The sequence below is a fragment of the Phalacrocorax carbo genome, chromosome Z (genome assembly GCF_963921805.1).
Source record: "Phalacrocorax carbo chromosome Z, bPhaCar2.1, whole genome shotgun sequence".
NCBI classification, from domain to species: domain Eukaryota; kingdom Metazoa; phylum Chordata; class Aves; order Suliformes; family Phalacrocoracidae; genus Phalacrocorax; species Phalacrocorax carbo.
The window spans coordinates 15,770,354-15,791,001 of record NC_087548.1 but is presented as its reverse complement, the minus strand read 5'-3'; the positions used below and the strand labels follow the sequence as shown (position 1 = coordinate 15,791,001).

Below are 20,648 nucleotides of genomic sequence, written 5' to 3'. Positions count from 1 at the left end.
TGGGGGAAATAGCATCCAAGGGCTTTACTAAAGTCCGGGTAGACAACATCCACAGCCTTTCCCTCATCCAGTAAGCAGGTCAGTTTGTCTTAGGAGCGATGAGGTTAGTCCATCAGAAGCAGGACCTGCCTTTCCTAAATCCGTGCTGACTGGGCCTAATCACCTAGTTGTGCTCTACGTGGCACATGATGGCAGTGAAGATGATCTGCTCCATAACCTTCCCTGGCACCATGGTCAGGCTGACAGGCCTGTTAGTTCTCTGGATCCTCCTGATCTGTCTTGTAGATGGGCGTCAACATTTGCTACCCTCAGTGCTACTGGCGTTTTCCTTGTTTAGCCCGGTCTGCTGATAAATGATGGAGAGTGGCTTGGTGATCATTTCTGCCAGCTCTGTCAGTACCCTTGGGTGGATCCCATCCAGCCCCAGAGACCTGTGTGTGTCTAGTGGTGTAGCAGGTCACTAACCATTTCCCCTTGGATTATGGGGGCTCCATTCTGCTCCCCATCCCTGTCTTCCAGCTCAGGGGGCTGGGTGGGTACCCCGAGAACAACTGGTCTTACTGGTAAAGACTGAGGCAAAGAAGGCATTTAAGTACCTCAGCCTTTTCGTCATCCTTTGTTGCTGTATTTACCCCCACATCTAATAAAGACTGAAGATTTTCCTTAGCCCTCCTTTTGTTGCTAATGTATTTATAGAAACATCTTTTATTGTCTCATGTGGCAGATTAGGTTCTAGTTGGGATTTGGCTTTTCTGATTTGCTCCCTGCATAACCTCATGACATATTTGTAGTCATCCTGAGTTACCTGCCCCTTTGTCCAAAGGTCATAAACTCATGTTTCCTGAATTCCAGCCAAAGCTCTCTGTTCAGCCAGGCCAGTGGTCTTCCCTGCCTGCTCATCTTTTGGCCCAAGGGGATGGCCTGCTCTTGTGCCTTTAAGATTTCCTTCTTGAAGAATGTCCAGCCTTCCTGGACTCCTTTGCCCTTCAGGGCTGCCTCCCAGGGGACTCTGTCAACCAGGCCCCTAAACAGAGCAAAGTCTGTCCTGTGGAAGTCCAAGGTAACAGTTCTTGTAACACCCCTCCTTCTCTGAGATTCGAAAACACTATCATTTTGTGATCACTGTTCTCAAGAGAACTGCCAACCATCACGCCACCCACAAGTCCTTCTCAGTTCACAACATAACAGGTCCAGCAGGGCGCCTTCCCTTTTGGCTCCCTCACCTGCTGTGTCAGGTAGTTACCTTCCACACATACAGGAACCTCCTGGACTGTTCCCTCTCTGCTGTGTTGTATTTCCAGCAGATGTCCAGTAAGTTGAAGTCCCCCAAGGGCTAGGAATTGTAAGACTTTTCCCAGCCGCTTATAGAGTATTTCATATGCCTCTTCATCCTAGTTGGATGGTCTATAACAGACTCCCACCACGATATCTGCCTTATTGGCCTTTCCCTTGATTCTTACCCCTAAACACTTAATGCTATCATCACCATCATCAAGCTCTAGACAGTCAAAACACTCCCTAACATACAGGGCTACCCCACCACCTCTCCTTCCTTGCCTGTCCCTTCTGAAAAGTTTATAGCCTTCCATTGCAGCACTTTGGTTGTATGAGTCATCTCACCTCGTTCCTGTGATGAGAACTGTATCATTGTTCTCCTGCTGCAAAATGGCTTCCAGCTCCTGTTTGTTGCCCGTGGTCATGCATTGGTGTAGATGCACTTCAGCGGGGGGTATTGATATCACCATCTTTCTGGGGGAGAGAAACTGTAATTCCTATGTGACCATTCTCAGGTGCTTCTGTGGTTTCTAATGCATCCATATGCCTTGCGTCTTTTCTGTTGCATGGCTCCCCATCCCCTACCTCCACTGAGACAGCAGGCCAAAGGACCTCACTAGCGCACCATCCCTCAAATACCAGCGTGCCATCCACCAAGCCTGGCTTTACCCCTTTTCCCCTTCAAACTTAGTTTACAGCTATTTCAATAAGCGCTGCTCATGAGCTCTGCTCTTTCAAGGTACAAACGGGCTTGGTCTAAAGTGGTTTGAGGAGCAAGAGCCAGTTTGAGGGAATAGCTGCTTTAAGGAAATCAAAGCCATTTCTTCAAGGTGATGAAACACTGTCTGCTCACCCTACTTCTTGTATTTCACCTAAATTCCTATGTTTGATAGGAAGCATCGGTCTTTTACAGCTGTGTCACCTACTACCATTCACTCCCTCATCTCTGAATACTGATGACGATATAAATTCTCCCATGTGGAACCTCAGCGGTGTGCTCTGTTGCCCCTGGTTTGCCGCCGCAGCCGGCTCTCGCCGCTGAGGGAGACGTGCCCGCCACGTCTCCCCGGTCAGCCCTCTCCAAACGCATCGGCCCTCCCCGCAGCGCGCCGCGCCGGCAGGCGCAGAGGCGGGGGAGCAGCGGGAAGGCATACGCTGAGCTCGGCGAGGTAACTCGACCAGCTGTAGGTGGAGCCCTTGCCCTGCGCTGATCGACCCTCCCGCCGATCACACGGCCCCGCCGCCCGCCGGGCGGAGGCAGCCGGCCGGGCGGGGCTGCCCTCGCGCCTGCGCGCTGCGCTGCCCGGCCGCTGCCTGCTGCCGTGGTCCCGCGGTGAGCGCGGCCTGGGCGGCGGCAGGGTCTGGGCTCCTGGGTGATGAGGCGGGCCGCTGGCGCCCTGCCTCTGCCGGCTGTGGTGAGCGGCGGTTTGGACAGGCACCCTCCGCCTTTGTCTGTGTCCCGAGGGCTGGAGCGGGCCTGAGGAGCCGTCTCCGCCCCGAGGGACCGTCTCTCTCCGCCGTGCGGCGGGCAGAAGCGGCGGGGTGGGGGGGATCCTTGCGGGTGGTGCGCGGGGGAGGGAGGGTGGTCCGTTCCCGCCCTCGCTCCCCGCGCAAGGGGACGCGGCTCGCCCGCGCTCCGCTTCGCCTGGGGCGCTGTGCCGCCCCCCGAGGAACCCCCCCTGGGAGTGAGGCGGTGGGCGCACGGCGTCCCCCCGCCGCGGCCCGCGGAGGGGCGCCCCAGCCTGCCCTGCGGGGCCTGCGGTGGGATCTGAGGCGCAGCCCGGCCGCCGTGCCCGCGGAGCCCCGCCGGGGCTTCGCGTCAGTTTCCGAGCCCTTGCGCTTAGCGGCTGCAAGCGTGGTTTCCTCGCTTTCTGCGTTCTTAGTCGAGCTTTTAGCAAGGTACTTGGTCTTGCGGCTCCTTCCTCCCGGCTCGTTCTGGAACAGGCATGTGATCTGCACGGCTGAACTGGAAATAGCCCGTGAGCTACGTGAGTGAAAGTAGCTGGTTTAGTGTGGGAGTACAGGTAAGCATCAGTTCTGTTCCGGTTCAGCAGGAAGCTGGTATCAGGAAGAGTTTGTGTCTAGATTCCCATCCTCTGTTCCCACCCCCAAATAATTAAAACTTCTTGTCTGTTTTGCCTTTCTTCAGATTCTCTACAGATACGTGAAAAAGCCACTGTTTGCTTTTCTTTATAATGGTTACCTAGATGTTTAGTAAGAATGGAGATTAAGCTAGATGTTCTCATCTCTACATGTATCAAGCAAAGAAAACCATGGCCTCGCATCTCATGGATTGGACAGGTAAGTGTAACGAACTTTTATTTAAATAAAATTGTGCAAAGAGTAGGTTTTTTAATGATATAAAGCTTTGCATTTCTGTTTACGGGGGGGGGGGGAGAGGGTAAAAGAAGCCGCAGAAAGTTATTTGAATGTTATTTGAATTTCAATAACTTAAGAGTTATTGAAATAAATGGCTTGGTTTTCTCTTATTGACTTGAGGCTGGAGGCTAAAAATTTCTCAGCTAAACAATGGGGAGTCTTTTTTTTTTTATTAACCTCCCCTCCCCCCGCCTGCCCCCAAGACCTGTACCTTATATGAGATTGTTGTTTTGCTGGTTCTAGTTTTTTGTAACCTTTAAAGTAAAGGTGTAAAGTCCATTCTTGGAAACTGAACAAAAATTTTTTTCCCATTCCATTCTGCATGTGTTGAAGACATGCTTTCTTCAGCTTTTTTGATAAAATGAGGCTAATTTTTTTTTTCGTCTAATATATGATTTGAGTTTAAGTATATAACCATTTAAGGCCAGTTCCTTCTTCTGTTGAAATCACTGGCAAAAATCTCACTAAATTAAATGCTACCAGATGAGATAACTTGTGACTTATTTGTTGTGTTGTCAGTTGTTGACAGGTAGTTCAGTTGTGGTACTTCAAAGAACTTGTTAATAATGATCGTAAAATCAGTTTGATAGTGAACCAAATTCATCATTAGTGTAGACTGATGTTAAATATGATGTTGTACTGTAAAGTAACTATGCCAATGAATGATGTTGATATTGTAATTACAGCTATAACATTATTTATTTTTATTTCAATTATTTTTCCCTAACATTTTTTTATCTTTGCATTATTTGGCAGGCTTACATAGAAAAGAATGTATGAAAAAATGAAATGCCCTTTTTTATCTCAACAGGAAAAAGAGGCTGTTTTTCTTCTAGATGATAAACATATACATGAAATTAACCTGGCATCAGGGAAGACAAAGAAGAAAATCCCTCGGCTGCAGTCATTGTTGAAGAATGTAGTTGTTTTAACAACATCAAGAGATGGTTAAGTATAGTATCTTATATATCATAAGCTAAAAATATATAAACTAAATATCTAAGGGATCTGCCAGTTCACTGTCAGCTTTAGAACTGTGCCTAAGATGGAAGGGAAGTTATTCTAAGAACTTCACAATAATACCTCTCAAAACATCTCTCCCTTGATGAGCACAGGTGCTTGGTTGGCAGGAGTACTTACAACAGGAGAACTGTTTCTTTGGAATAAAGATCAGGACTGCTTGAAAATTGTGCCAGCAATCGAAGAGTCTAGGAAAGTAGTTGCAGCAGCACAAGGTAGGTTTTTTGAATTAATCTTTTGAAAAATGGAATAGACTGGAAGTGCTTTTCCTTTTGTTAAGTGATATTGTGCGAGAGCTTTATTCTCACATTATTTTGGATTTATATAATTTGCTAGCTAAGCTTTGACAAGTATCCATTTTGTCACTTGAATGGTACAGGGTTTTGCGTTTAGTAACCTCCTGTAAGTAATTCACTTTTAAATACAGTAAATATTTTTAAATGGTTAATTTTTAACTGTAGGACAACATTCCTTACTAGATTATCAGTGCCTTAGAGCAGATGTACATCTGCTCTGTAAACCCTATACACATAATCTGAAGTTTATTCTGTAGGTAGGTTTTCATGATAAATGGTAACTGAAGAGAACAGTATAAAGGCATGTATTTGCAAACGTAAGTATCGAGTATTGTCATGTATTGAATAATCTCACTGATACCAGGTTGTAAAGTGAAGTATTGTACAAATGATTCTGTCATTTCAGGGAGTATTGGTAGTGTATTTAGGAGCTGAAGATAATAGGTAGTAGAGCAGTTAAGCATTTGTTACAGTTCTCATGAAAGATTGATTTCAGGAAGGACAGTCTTGGGAAACAACTCTAGTGGTTGAGTCTTGTGGGAAAGATAATTCATAAAAATGCATAAAAATGGGCATCCCATCTGACATTGCTGCTGCCCAAGGTCTGCTATCAGTGATGAAGCTGGAAATGAAAGATATTTAAGGTGACAGCTTGGATTTCTTGTGATAGAGAAGAAAAGGAATTTCTTCCCTCTTCTCATTTTAAATCTAAATCTAACAGAGGAGCAGAAGGTACTCTGGCACATTGCTGTGTTGTTTTTATGTTTGTTTCTTCCCCAGAGTGTTTAATGAGATTGCACTTGTATGTATCTGGAGATGGCAGAAAGGCACTACTAACTACTCCTACAGCATGTGTCTTTTTGTGGGAGAGCACAGAACAAGAAAATACATGCTCTTATAAAAATTCATCTGGGCATTGGACGCAGATTTTGCCTGATGAATCAGTCATGGTGCCTTCTACTGAAGAGAAAGAAATTGGAGTGCATGCTGCTTTCATACAAAATGAGGTAAAAAATAAGCCCTAAAGCAATCATTTAATCTCTTAGGTAAATTAGCGCCAGTGAAGCTATAGTGAATTTTGAGAGTGATGTCTTCCTCTTTCGTGTTGTGTATAGGCTTAATAGTTAGGTTTGTATTAGATGTAATGACAACATAAGAACAGCCATACTGAATTAGATCAAAGTTTATCTTGCCCAGTAATATTCTTGCCAGCCTTTAAACTTCTGAATGACAAAGTCATGTTATTTTATCTGAATTGTAAGAGCTATTGATCTAAATATATAAATCACTAAAGAGAAAATTGTATGAAACCAGCTTCTTAGGTTTGTTCTGGTTTTGTTTGGTTGTGGTTTTTTTCCCTCCCCACAGATACTGGGTGATTGCTGTTTGTGCTCTTTTGTGTTTTACTCTGGCGAATGTTTGGTGCTCACATTTTTGATTCTTCGATGGCATGAAAATACCTTTAAATATGTTAGGTAAGTAACATTAGCTTAAGAGGAGGATTTTTATTATGACATGCATTTGAGCTGGGATTTGGAGCTGCAGTTGAACACGTTTACATTGGTGCCCAGTTAGCCTATGGTTACAAGCACCTACTTATGTTTGCATATGTATGTTCATAGCATGTCACATTATATATACAGATATGGACAATATATGCATATATGTGATCCATATATAGACATATATGGTCATTTTCAAGTATTTAAATGTGGTGAATGTAACAGCATTTATGTATGTATATATACACATGCCTACACACGTGTGTGTGTGTGAGGCAGCTTTTTGCATCATGCTAGTAGAGTTTCCTTCTCTTCTTTTTCTTATATTACTAGTGTGTACTGTGCAGCCATGGATGCCCTGAATACCTCTTTCTCTTCTTTATTATGCATATTTGTATATTTTATTTGTTTTCTGTTCCCCTCTTTGCCTCTTATGCCTAGACTATGTAAGAGTGTGCGTGTTCATTTCTTTGTCTGGGCTGGGACCATGTACTGAAATAGTTATACTGATACAATCACTTAAAATGCAATTGAATAATAATCCTGAGTATGTGTAGTCTGTTCCTCTTCCTAAGTGAGGTTTACATATATATGAGTTGAAATGGATATGTTCTCTGCAGGTGTAACTTGAGTAACTTGCTAAAATTTTGCCCTACACTTGTGTTACAACCGCTTTTGTTAAATGATGCCCTTTTGATATAACTTAGTAATGATGTCCTCCTTGCCCTACAAGCAGCACCAGTCTGCTCAGTTTGTCAGTAGCATGGTAATACCTTTCTGGTAATAGAAAAGATGAAATAGAGGATAACATTTTCTGTGTGGAAGTACATATATATATATATATATACACACCATAGTACTTACAGCCTGGAATTTTAACATGTCTTAGCCATGTTACTTGTAATTTCTTTACACCATCACTCAGTTTAATTGCTTACTATACTTTAATTCTTTTTTTCATGTTAATGCTTTATTTTTTGTCTGTTAGGTGGCATGCTTCCAAATAGAATCTGTCTTGTGTTTTCTATCATGTTTTTAATCTTTTTAGGATCATAGAATGCTTTGGGTTGGAAGGGAGCTTTAAAGATTGTCTAGTCCAACCCCGCTGCCATGGGCAGGAACAATCTCCACTAGATCATGTTGCTGGAAGCCCAATCCAATCTGACTTTAAACACTTCTAGTGATGGGGCATCCACAACTTTTTTGTTAAGAGCAGCGTGCTCTGAACAGCAGCAGAAGTCTGAGTATTCTTGTGTTGGATGATGTTACACTATCTGAGGAAGCTGTTCTTGGCTAGAATTCAAGTGCCTTAATTGTATGGCATGCATCCATATTTATTTGCATGTTCTATACATATAGTTGAAATTCCTGTCCCATAAAAATAATTCTCAGTGCTCAGAAACTGTTTTTAAACTCATGTAAATACAAAATATTTTTCATTTGTAAGGTTTTTGAAGAAAAATAGATCTTTTTTTTAATTGTTCATGCTTTATGTGGTTTTGTCTTTCATTGTTTTTTACTATATATGAATGTTACCATTCAGCATAACTGAGTAACCTCTTGGTTTTATCTTTGATACTCAGTTCTTTGCCATACCAGATCCACTGGGTACAGCAGACTTGTTCTCTTGTTAACTTGGTTCCTCATAGTGTGTCTGTGAAGTCAAGAGGAGCTTTGCTGTGTGCATTTGCAAGGGATGGACTTCTGCTTGCAGTAGCTGTTAATCAAACTGATCCAAAGGTACGAATGATGGACAGTACATCATTTAAGCTATTAGTTCAGTTTGAATGATGTGGTAACAAGGACTTAATAACAAATTTTTAGGAGTGATTTTTCAGCATTCTTACTGATGTTTCTTTATAGGTTTATTATCTTACTGATAATAATACTTATTGATGTGATTATATTCATATTGATATCCATAGCTAAAAAATTCTGCCACAAATAGTAATTTTTGAATGCCGTTGCTCAGTTAAGAAATCAGTGTAAACTCTGTCATTTCTGATCTCCAACAAATACAACAATCAATTAATTTCAGTTACTGCATTGTATCTGCAAAGATTTTGGATGATTCTCAGTCAGGCCTCAGACTAACATGTATTGGAGGTTATGTTCCCACTTCATAATGTTGTTCCTTCTAACAACTCGGAGGCCAGATCTGAATGTAGTTTTTAGTGCTAATGATGACAGGTAATATGGACCAGCGTCTTTAGTGTGCCTGGATGGGATGATGTAGTCCTTTAAAGCTCCAGTTGTTATTCATCAGCAAGACTGGAGAAGAGTGATCTTACGTTCTTTTGAGGGTCTTACAAAAAGATATGTTAAAAAGAATATTGAATTATATATTGAGTATATAATAATCCTTAATTGTTCTTCAAATGTAGAAATAGGTATAGAAATTAATAAATACTCTAAACAGTGATAAATACTGAAGTGCAATGTCACTTTGATGTATAATAATGTTTCTAGTATGTTGCTAATGTACTGTACATTGCTAATAGAAATTGGTTTTTTACAATAATGACATTTTGATAAAAATATTTATCTTTTCTTTACATGTACCTTTTTTTTTCCTAGGCAACTCAGATTTTGTTTTTAAACACATTGAATTTTGTAACTGTTTTGAGTAGCCTTAAAGGTTGTAGTACCAAGAACAGCACAGTCTCATCCAAGTTTATCAGGTCAGTAATTGATATTTCTGCTGCTGTTGTGGATTTTTTAGTTTTGTGTTGTGGTGGGTTTTTTGCTGGTTTGGGGTTTTTTGGTTTATTTGGGATTTTTTTTTAACCTAACCTTTTGATACAGAAATTTGACAGAGAAAAATATTTTTTCCTGCCCACTTTAGATCTTACTGGGTTGGTGATATGAGTTGGACTCCTGATAACCTTTTCTTGGCTTGCATGTTAAAACGTGGATCTTTGATTTTATTGACATGTATGGGTGAATTGCTGACCTTGATTACTTCTGGCTGCTCTGTAGAATTTGGACCAGCAGAGTTTATTCCATTTCATCCACTAATAACATACAGGTAAAAAGGTTTGAAAATGTTTATAAGTTCTTGTCATATGATCCTATCTTACTAACATATTTTTTACAATTTTACATAAACTTCATCTTTCATATTCACTCTTTTGCTTTTCATGTGTCCTCTCAATATATCTTTCTAATTCATAGTTCTCTTCTGTTTCTTATGATGGTTTTGTCATGATGAAAACTGGCATTGTGACAATGTAAATATACATTGTGATGTGGTTTTTTAAAAGTGCCTGAATTTAGTAGTTAATAAAAATGGGATATTTTTATGATGTAAGAAGCAAACTTACAGAAGTACTAAAAATGCAGATTTATTTTAATACAACGGTATTCCTCTGCTCACTGTTTAACTTTACCTGTAGAACTTCGTATTATGTTTCCATATCAGATCTTGTAAAAAAGACTGGTTAGCTTTTTGAGTAGGTTTTTTTGGGGTAATCCAGATCTAAATTTTGTGATTATCCTGCTGGGTGCATGGGAGAATAGAAGGATGTCTGATAACACATTTTAGCATAAATTGAAAGTTATTAAAAGTAACTTGAGTAACTAGAGAAAACAAAATAGAATCTAAACTTCAATATTTTCTTAAAAATCCTATTAATTCTAAGTGACTAAAGCTGGATAGTGTGTAAATGTAATATCTCATGAAAACATTCAAAGCATTATAATATCTTCCTACACTGTCTGGTTGAAAAATAAGATACTAAAATATATTAAAATATCTTAGTTACAGTTATTTATTGAATGTATGCAGCTACTTTGTTTTCAAATAATCTGATTCCTGGACTATTAAGAAATGAAAAAAAAAAAAACCCAACATTAATTTTACATGTTATTTCGAAGTATTATGGGGCTAATATTAGAACACATGCATAACACAGCTTTCTGGAAGTTTGTAAGGGGTGATTTCTTTATGGGAAAAGACCTTTTAAGCCCTCTTTTGTAAGAGAAGACATGTGTTGATACAAAATACTTCTGTTGAATGTCTGAACTGATTCTGAAATACTAAGATTCTGATATTGAGGGATTTTTTTTGTTTTTCGTACATGGCTTTATTAGAATCTACTTTTTCTTTTTCTTTAAATTTAAAAAGTTGCCACTGCAGCAAAATACTGACATCTTGCCAGCATAAATAGTGTTATCCAGAGTGCTCATCCCATAAAAATTTAGACATTTCCTGAGTGGACCTATTGGGACAGTAGTGTGAGTGATATTAAATGTTTGTAAGTTATTTCTTCTCTATTCTGACATGATTATTACCTATGATAGTTGCATATTTTTGATGTATCTTTATTTTAGACAGCAGCAATCTTTTTGTCAAGACTCTAGTCAGTCCCTTGGTTCTTCAGCTTCTGAAAGGGACCTTATGAGGCAGAGATTTTCTGTTGCTTCACATCCAAGATTACCCTACCTCATTGTCTCTGATGGATACATGATAACAGTGCTTAGATTTCCTAACAGCCTGTCGCCATCAGGGTTTATAAAATCCCTTTTGCTTGATTCAACCCAACGGCTTGAAAATATCCGTCGGAATTTACTGATCTCCAAGGTACAGTTATGAATTATTTTGCAGGCCTTAAGTAAAAAACTTCACGTGTATAAAAATGCATACTTTTTAAACTTAAGTACCTCAGTTTAGTTAAGTGTGATATTTGTATAAATACCTTTTGAATTCTAAAGTTGTTTTGAGAATAGTGTTGATTGGGAAAACAATGAATACACAGTTTTCTCTGAAATCTTATTCCTTTGATGTCTGGGTGACATTTCAGTAAAATGTCTTAAAGGAGACAGTCTTAAGTGTCACTATTATTCTTTCTGAATTGTAAAAGATATCAGCATTTCTATATCTGTAGAATTGGTTCAGAGCGTTGACAGGTATTAGGCCACTCTGACCAGCTCATCCTTTCAGAGCAATGCAGAAAGGATTCTGTGAAACCTCTCTCTCTTAGGCTGCTGCTGTTTTAGAGCAGTCAGCAACAGTCCCGATGGTGCTGTGTGCATGTGCCCCCTAGGTCCTCAACTGAGGTTGTAATTTAAAGCTCACTTAAAGCATTTTTGTTGATTTTTCTGTCGCTTCTAAATTGAGCTAAGTCTGGGAGAAGGGAAACCTTTGAAGGAAGAGGTCCTGCAACTGTTGCCAATCACATAAGATATTAAGTGAGAATTTTGGCATTTGGTGATGGTATACAGCTTCTCTTCCAATTCAATTTGTATTTTGGATTTTTGGAGAAGTGAGTATTCATGCATAAGCTGGGAGAGTGGTCAAAGATTTGAGGATTTAAAGATGTATGTTGTTAGTAAGAATGCAAGAAAGCCCTACATACTGGCAAACTTGTAGGATCATTTGAGGGATCAAGAAGACAGATTCTTTCAGCATGAAGGAAAGTTGTCTGGTGCTGAGAAGATTCTGCTTTCCTGAAGCATGGTCAAATGGTAGTTTGTACAACATATGCCTGCTGACCTGTTCTCACTCTCTGTCTGGACTTTTACACTGAGGCTTTTTACAGAACAGACTAATTCCATTGTCTTGTTTAGAAAGTGTCTGGTTTGATCTTCCTAGAGACAGATAATATGTTTTGTGTTATTGTTATTTCTTTTAGTCTAAAGGGAGACCTCTGTGTTTACAATCACTGTTGTCTTTAAAAGCTAGTCTTTTAAAACACGCTCAAAAACAAAGTTCCATCTTTTCCACCATTCCAAAATTCCTGGAAGAGGACACAACAGAAATGAGTGAGAAAACCATGGATTTACTGGTACTTAATAGCAATTTTTTCCACATATAATTATGCAAATGAATTAATTTTAAGGTATCTAAATGTAAAGAATTTTTTTTTTCAACTAATATAGGTGTATTTTCTCTTACTAGGTATATTTAAAGTAACTAAATAGTGGTTAAATTGTCATTTTCTGTATAGGTGAGAGGAATATGGTTATTTTTCTCAACTGATTCTTAATTTTTATTTTCAAACATCTTATTGCTTTCTGCAGTGCATTAAGTTTTTGAAAAATACATACTAATATACTTAAGTTTACTGTAGTTTAGTATTTTAGCTTCACTTTATAATAAAACATAACATCACATTACTAAATATCCTGGGGTTGGGGCTGTAAAGTTTATTAATAAGAACTACAATATTATCCTTAGTAATAAGATACTTATTCTCAGTTTTAGAGTATTCTTCCATTAGTACCAAAATTTATACATGTCTTTTGGAAGAATGGCTCTGTGATCGAAGTTACTGTGGAGCCTTTCCCAACTCTGTTTCATGCTTTTGGTTTTTGATTTGTTCTTTGAAGTTTTTGAGCTTTTGTTGAATGGCTTTTGTATCTTATAGGTATCTGGCAAAAACTCTTCCTCAAAATAATAAAGGGCAGGGTTTCACTTTCTTGTATAAAAAAGTACTGCTGTGTTTACAGTGTAATTTTCTTCTTTGTTGTAGGGTAATTTAATTTCTGTCTGCACAACTATTCCAAATAGCCACATTTAGTTTAAGATCTAGATGAAACTGCTGTGAATTAAACTTATCGGCCATTAAGCAGGTTAATTAAGCATAAAGATTTCATTTATGAGACTGACTAAATAGCAATTCCTTGCAGACTGTGCTCTCTCTTAAGAGACTTGAATTAAACTGTTGATTTTTTATTTTTGTCTCATTTAGGATTATGAAGAAGAATCAGATGATGAAAAGCAGTTTTGCAATAGCCCTTCCAGCTTCTCTAGCCAAAGAATCAATTCATTTGTTGGTAAAGCTGATCAAGGCCACTTAGAATTTGCGTCTATGTTTGATACTATCCATGCAAAAGACAATTCTGAAGAGAAAAATGAATTATCAGTGGAACTATATTCTGTTCAGAAAAACCTTCTTGCTGCATGGCAGATAGGGATTTCAAAAAATACGGAAGAGAAAGATACGTTGCTGAATTACACAGTGAACTGCATTATCCATTTTTTCAACTTTCTTCAGTTTGTGAAACATTCTTGGCTAAATGAGGATGCGTCTTTAAACAAGTCTGTGAAGAATACTCACTGGGTGCATTGTGTCCTAAAGTATTTTCAGCAGTGTTTAAATGTCTTGCACTGGCATTCAAGAGCCAGACTGACTGGGCACGTGGCAAAGCTGACATTACAAACTTTAAAACTGATGCTTATAGAGCAACAGGATCAGTTGTTCTCAAAAAACCTTTTGGCATGCTTCTGTCTTTTGAAAATGGTTTCGCATGCTCTAAGTAGTGTGTGCATAGTAGAGTATGAGGATTTTTTTACACCTCCTCATGGCAGTAGTGTCGTGGAACTTGACTCCCTCACTGTGCCAATTTTCCTAGTTCTTGATGAGAGTAAAACTCAGCAATTCAGCTCACTGAAATCTCTGCTTAGAGAGCCTCCTCAAGCATTAAACTATGATGCAAAAACAGAAAAAAGGTATGAATGACCTTTGCATGGGGGAACAAAGATACACAGGACAAACGGGCCCAGTCAGCACAGGTTTATGAAGGGCAGGTCCTGCTTGACTAACCTCATCGCTCCTAAGACAAAGTGACCTGCTTACTGGATGAGGGAAAGGCTGTGGATGTTGTCTACCCAGACTTTAGTAAAGCCCTTGGATGCTATTTCCCCCAGCATCCTCCTGGAGAAACTGGCTGCTCACAGCTTAGACAGGTGTACCCTTCGCTGGGTAAAAAAGCCAGGCCAGGCCCAAAGAGTTGTGGTGAATAGGGTTAAATCCAGTTGGCAGCCGGTCACAAGCCGTGTTCTCCAGGGCTCAGTATTGGGGCCAGTTCTCTTTAATATCTTTATCAGTGATCTGTACGAGGTGATCAAGTGCACCCTCAGTCAGTTTGCAGTGGACACAAAGTTGGGTGGGAGCGTTGATCTGCTGAGGGTAGGAAGGCTCTGCAGAGGAATCTGGACAGGCTGGATCGATGGGCCGAGGTCAGCTGTACAGGGTTCAACAAGGCTCAGTGTTGGGTCCTGCACTTGGGTCACAACAATCCCATGCAGCGCTACAGCCTTGGGGAAGAGTGGCTGGAGAGCTGCCTGGTGGAGAAGGCCCTGGGGGTGTTGGTTGCCAGCCAGTATGAGGCAGCAGTGTGCCCAGGTGGCCAAGGCGGCCAACAGCGTCCTGGCTTGTATCAGGAATAGTGTGGCCACCAGGGGTAAGGAAGTGACAGTCCCGTTGTCCTGGGCACTGGTGAGGCCACATCTTGAATACTGTGTTCAGCTTTGGACCTGTCAGTTCAGGAGAGTCATGGAGCTGCTGGAGTGTGTCCGGAGAAGGGTAATGAAGTTGGTGAAGGGTCTGGAGAACAAGTCTGACGAGGGGAGGTTGAGGGAAGTGGGGTTGTTTAGCCTGGAGAAGAGGAGGCTGAGGGAAGACCTTATCGCTCTCTACAGCTACCTGAAAGGAGGCTGTACTGGGGTGAGTGTCAGTGTCCCAAAAAGGAAGCAATAGGACAAAGGGAAATGGTCTCATGTTGTGCCAGAGGCGGTTTAGATTGGAGATGAGGAAAAATCTCTTCGCCAAAAGGTTTGTCCGGGGTTGGAATAGGCTGCCCAGGGAAGTGGCTGAGTGACCATCCCTGGAAGGGATTAAAAGATGTGTAGATGTGGTGCTTTGGGACATTGTTTAGTGGTGGACTTGGCACTGCGGGGTTAATGGTTGGACTCAATAATGTTATAGGTCCTTTCCACCCTAAATGATTCTGTGATTCTGTATTTTGGAAGAACAAAAACCTTTTTCAGTTGTAACAGTAATTACAAGTTCCTTTTGTTTCTTTTCAGTGTCATACTCTTAAGGACATACACGATAATCTGTTAAAGTGTACAGATTAGGGCTCATACCTATAGTTAAATATAGTTTGGTTGTGGTGACTTAACTAATTACTGCCAGTCAGTTCAGATAGAATTGGTGGCGTAACAGCTCACACTAGGTCTGGTAGTGCAGTATCAGTCTAGGTTATTGCAGCTGATGTTTTTAGTGCTTTTTGCTCATTCCAGTCCTTCCCATGCAGAAGTTCCAAGCTCTATGGAGTCAAGAGACTGGTCGTATGCAATATATTTACAAGGTCAATTTAGTCACCAAAGTTTGCCCTTGATTATGGATATGGTGTGTTATTGGAGCAAAAAGAAAATACCCAGTGTGTGGAAACTTATTACAGAGCTATTTCTTCTTTGAAGATATACAGATAAACATGAAAGAAGTTTAAACTGAAGTTAATCCAGCTAAGGGGAAAGTTTATTATTATCACTGGATTATTTCTCTACTGCAGAACTCAAATCAGTCAGTGTGTCAGTCATACAAGCAAATTGTTCCTTCCCAGAGATTTAGAACCTAAGAAGCATTGTAACTTCCAAATTTAATTTTACTACAGTAAAATGCATTTCTTCAGTAAACTTAAAATATAATACAATGTCCGTTGAAAATTTGATAGGCAAATTTCAGTTGTCTCTGAGAAAATAATCCATGTTTTTGATTAATTATGGTCCAGGTACTGATCACTGTGCATATGACTGACTCTGTATGTATTAATAATGGAAACAGTAGTGCTGGAGAAGAAGGTGCAGGTGTGTTGCAGTTCTGTGTAAGCAAAAAGCTTCAAAAAGAAGTCCTGGCAATGTATTTTTGTTTGTATCAGCAAGCTTATTACATATCTGAGCTGGTACATGTAATAGTACCGTGCTGGGCAGCAGGGACTTGCCAGCCCTAGAAACATGCTCTGCAGTCGTCTGTTTCCCTGTCGTTGCTGTTATGTGTTATGATTTAATTGTATTTTTAATCAGTCTTGTTTATAAAGACATTGATAACTGTTCTAAGGTTTATCTAGGTTATTTCATTTCCCCATTGTTTAGATAGCAAGGGATTCATTTTGGGTGTGTTTGGATGCTTGAAGTAGGTTGCTGCATTTACATAAATTCAGAAAAATCAGTGTGTGTTTGGTCAAAAAACAAAACAAAAAAAAACCCAAGGCAAAAAGTGATTAATTTTTTGTCCTTATTGAAGTTAAGAAAGTAGTTGTTACCATAAAATATATTTTGTATTATATATTGGATAACTAAGAAGATAAGAAATGGATGTGATTTAGTTAACTTTTTATGATTTTCATATTATTAAACTTCTTGAGCTACAGGTTGAATGTCCTATGGCGGCTGTTGTATGAGAAAGTGGTTTGGTATCAGATGCAGTTGAACAGAAAAGCGAACAAGAATGCAGAAGAGAAGTCTGTTATCTCATTGCTTTTGAGCCATATACAAGCGACCCTCCAGTCTTCAGGAGTGACCTTAGAACAACATCTGAAGATTAATTCTGTATCTGGTTAGTACTTTGAAAAGAACTATAAATGTTAGTTGCATGATTAACTGAATAATAGGAAAATTAGGTCCAACTTAACCACAATCAATAACTGATCACCAAATTTTAAAAAAAATTAATAATAGGACTTTCCTTAAAATTCTGATCAGAACTCTCTCTTAAATACTTCCTGTCCCAGGACACCTATAGATTGTATTATAATCTTTAGAGCTTGTTGAGCTAAATGAAAAGACTATATTGACTTCACTTTGCTTTGAATCATGTCCCAGAGAATCTGACCACAGGATCTGAATTCTGATCTCATTTGTACTTTGTTATATTGTCTAAAGTAGATGGGCATCACAATGTGTTTCTTACTGCATTTCTCTGAAGGAATCCTGTTTGCTCCATGTGATCACTGTGGGAGTGAGCATGTTGGGTACATGAATGTAGTCAGCCTCAACTAAGAGTCTAATTTAGTGTAACCTAATCTAACAGACTTAATTTAGCATATTTAGGCTACAACCATATACTGTTTGCAAATAATTTCCTACACACTACTGTCCTGTACTCTTGTTTTCCTTTCCCCTTCCACATTAATAAGCCCAGCATACCATTTGTCTCCCATCACAGTTCTGTTTCCTCTCTATGTTCTTGTTCTCTCTCCCTTCAGTAATACTTCTGGCTTCTCTTCCTGCATCACTCCATACAATACCCTAGCTCCTTCATGTCTCTTTCACTTATCCTAACAATACGTGCAACTTCCCACCCATTCCTTATGTTCTTTATTTACATTCAGTTTGCCAAATAGATGCAGCATGGTTTGCGGATGAGCTAGAGTAACATATATGCTGATGGGCCAGCCAATATGTGAACTGGCTAGCTGCTGCTAAGCAGGATAGAGTGGCAAATCTGTCCTTGTCTTTTCTTCTATTGTAGCGCTATTTTGTTTTTTCCTCCGTTTCCTTTACCCAGGAGCTGTGCTGTTTTACAGTTACCTGTCTACCAAGTACTTAGGAGTTGACTCATGGATTAAAAATTAGAATGGGAATAGAGGTGCAGAGGTGACATTTAGAGACATGAAATGTGTAACAGTCCATAGACCTGTTGTTTGAAAGTGCTTTTACAAGGAAAAAGAATATACATATCCAACTTGCTAAATAATTTTACAGCTACTTTTTACAATGAAAAACATCTTCCATATCATAGGAAATAGGAAAACAGATAAGAGAAAATGCTTTTCCCCATCAGTAAATTATTGTTTCTAACTATAGTTACATTTATAACCTTGTGTAAGCTGAAAAAATAACCTAGTTACTAAAAACCTTGTAGGGGTGATTATAACTGAACTGATTTTGTCATTTAATTAACGATTCAGCAATTAAAAAAACAAGGTGGGGAGGGGTATTCAAAGTCATGTTCTCTCAGATGCTCAAAACTTAGATTTAGCTCTGAGAATAGAAATTTGCTGGAGACTTCCATGTTTTGCTCTGCATTTCATAAATCTGTAATGCTAAAGTAAGTGCATGTGTGTTTGCACCTGTAAAACTAACTATGCAAAGCTTTTACTATGTTATATATGTGACTTCTGTAGGTGAGGAGAAGTTCCTTTTAGGCTCATATAGAGAATCTGTGGACATTTGGAAAAGATCTCTTTGTGAAATCAAGGCAAAAGGTAAGGGATAAAGTCATTATTGGGGGTGAAAGGGGTAAGTCGTATAATCACTTAACGTAGCTTTTGTGACTCTCTGCTCTTCAGACAAAGGGGGCAAGACAAAGGAATTTTGAAATTGAGCTGGGATTTGAATAGAGACCAGACAAAACTTAAGTCTTCTTGTTACCTAAGAAAATTCCATGCATTTCTATTTTAATATCAGAGTTATGTTGTGATTATGAAGTAGTTAGTACAGAAGAGCTCTAAGTATATTTCTGAGCAAGAAGGAGACAATGAAAAACAGATGAACAGAAATCAGCTTATCTTCCCAGGTGTCATGAGAAAAACTTGTTGCAGGTAATTATGATAAGGGATACCCATGCAGAGAGAATTCACAATACTGGAAGCTTGGTGGATATCTAAGCAATTTTGTTGTAGTTCAGTTGTCTTTGAAAGCTAGGCTCCCTTGAGCTCTCTTGTCTTTGTGTCTTAACAATTATACACTTGTCCTGGTTTTGGCTGGGATAGAGTTGATTTCATTCCTGGTAGCTGGTACAGTGCTGTGTTTTGGATTTAATATGAGAATTACGGTGATAACACACTGATGTTTTAGCTGTTGCTGAGCAATGCTTACACTAAGTCAAGGACTTAGCTTCTACTGCCCAGCTAGGAGGCTGGGGCTGCACAAGAAGATGGGATGGAACAAAGCTGGGACAGCTGACCCCAACTAACCAAAGGGATATTCCACACCATATGATGTCATGCTGAACAAAACTGGAGGGGTTGGCTGGGGGGGTGCAGCTGCTGCTTGGGAGCTGGCTGGGCATTGGTCAGTGAGTGGTGAGCAATTAATTGCATTGTACATCACTTGTTTTGTATATTTTTTTAATCATGATTATTATTATTTTCCCTTCCTTTTCTGTCCTATTAAATTGTTTTTATCTCAGCCTACAAGTTTTACCTTTTTTCTGATTCTCTCCTGAATCTCATTGTGGGGGAGTAAGCGAACGGCTCTGTGGTGTTTAGCTGCCTGCCGGGTTAAACTATGACACGCTGTATTATTTTGAAAACTGCCAGATAGCTAGAAGTAAAACTGTTATGGATGACCATTAATTCATTAGTAATGTAGGGGCAGGAGGATCATACCTCCTAAAAATAGCTGCTCCTGAATTCTACTCCTTCTCAGAGTATATATTTATGTTGACATGTTTCTGGAGAGGTAGAAACTAGTACTTTTAAACCTGATGCATCTGTTTGTGTGTGTTGTTTCTTTTCCAAATAGACTTCTGCCTTTTTTTCTCTTCTAATACAGGAGGAAAAAGAGCACGTTTTCTTCAGAGTAGATATTATCTTGCAATATTATTTTGCCACCTGTATCAGTATAACTTGTGTGAGGCTCAGGGACTCTGTGATCATCTGGTGGGCGAGATTCTAAGGCGATCACAGCTCTCAGTGAGTCAGATGGAAAAATTTTCTGGTATGTGTATATTGCATGAAAGTTGTTGTATATTGCATGAATGTTGATACTGTTCGAATAATCTAGTGTCTTAATTGCTGTGCCATCCCACACACTTGACAGCATGCTTTTCTCTTTATGCTGGACTAAAGTCTGTTTTCAGTGACTTCAAAGATCTTTTTCTAATACTTGGGTGTTCTTTTAGCTGCATTAGTTGGAGTAAGTGTTTAGACAACTTTCATTGTATAATTAATAGTGAAAGCATGGCCTGTTAAATATTGTTAGATTCAAATCTGCTCAAGGAAGGACTTCAGATAAGAAAAATAAGGGGGAATTGCTGTGATACTATTTCATATTGATTTAATTTTTTTTTATGATGCAACAATATAAAATAGCGGATTTTAGATTGGTCACCAGTCCTAAATTGGCAGTGAGTATTCTTTTTTCCAGATTCTTGCAACTTTTTTCCGATTAACTAGGGTATGAAATGTAAATTTCTAAATTTAAACAGGTTTTTTTGACTCAGGACTGATATAAATTTAGATACTAGAGGTCCATCTCTAGTTGTTAAAAACCGTATATAAAAGTCTTTAAATATTAATATAATGTGTAATTAGTGTAAAAGATTAAGTCCTGAGAGCTTGTCAAGAAATTAATACCATAGTTTGCTTGGTTTAAAAATGTTTTATAAGCTGTGATTAACAATTTCAACATTCAAATTTAAAATAATTTGCCTCATAATGTTTT

The 20,648-nt window shown here is 39.3% G+C and overlaps 1 protein-coding gene across 8 annotated transcripts in view; it reads left to right on the top strand.

Moving 5' to 3' along the window:
- The first annotated feature begins 2,566 nt into the window (after window positions 1-2,566).
- CPLANE1 (ciliogenesis and planar polarity effector complex subunit 1) overlaps window positions 2,567-20,648 on the top strand; it is a 62,307-nt gene continuing 44,225 nt past the window's right edge. For 4 of the 8 annotated variants that reach the window (XM_064439472.1, XM_064439471.1, XM_064439473.1 and 1 more), the window contains exons 1-15: window positions 2,569-2,690; window positions 3,425-3,576; window positions 4,466-4,601; window positions 4,770-4,889; window positions 5,751-5,977; window positions 6,339-6,445; window positions 8,056-8,212; window positions 9,050-9,153; window positions 9,318-9,500; window positions 10,805-11,054; window positions 12,106-12,258; window positions 13,165-13,925; window positions 16,631-16,815; window positions 18,386-18,466; window positions 19,758-19,922. In XM_064439472.1, coding sequence (XP_064295542.1) covers window positions 3,496-3,576; window positions 4,466-4,601; window positions 4,770-4,889; window positions 5,751-5,977; window positions 6,339-6,445; window positions 8,056-8,212; window positions 9,050-9,153; window positions 9,318-9,500; window positions 10,805-11,054; window positions 12,106-12,258; window positions 13,165-13,925; window positions 16,631-16,815; window positions 18,386-18,466; window positions 19,758-19,922 — 2,710 coding nt within the window. In that variant the 5' untranslated portion in view covers window positions 2,569-2,690; window positions 3,425-3,495. Of the gene's footprint in view, window positions 2,691-3,212; window positions 3,300-3,424; window positions 3,577-4,465; window positions 4,602-4,769; window positions 4,890-5,750; window positions 5,978-6,338; window positions 6,446-8,055; window positions 8,213-9,049; window positions 9,154-9,317; window positions 9,501-10,804; window positions 11,055-12,105; window positions 12,259-13,164; window positions 13,926-16,630; window positions 16,816-18,385; window positions 18,467-19,757; window positions 19,923-20,648 lie in introns of those variants that run through there. The other 4 variants (XM_064439476.1, XM_064439474.1, XM_064439470.1 and 1 more) reach the window with 4 other exon arrangements.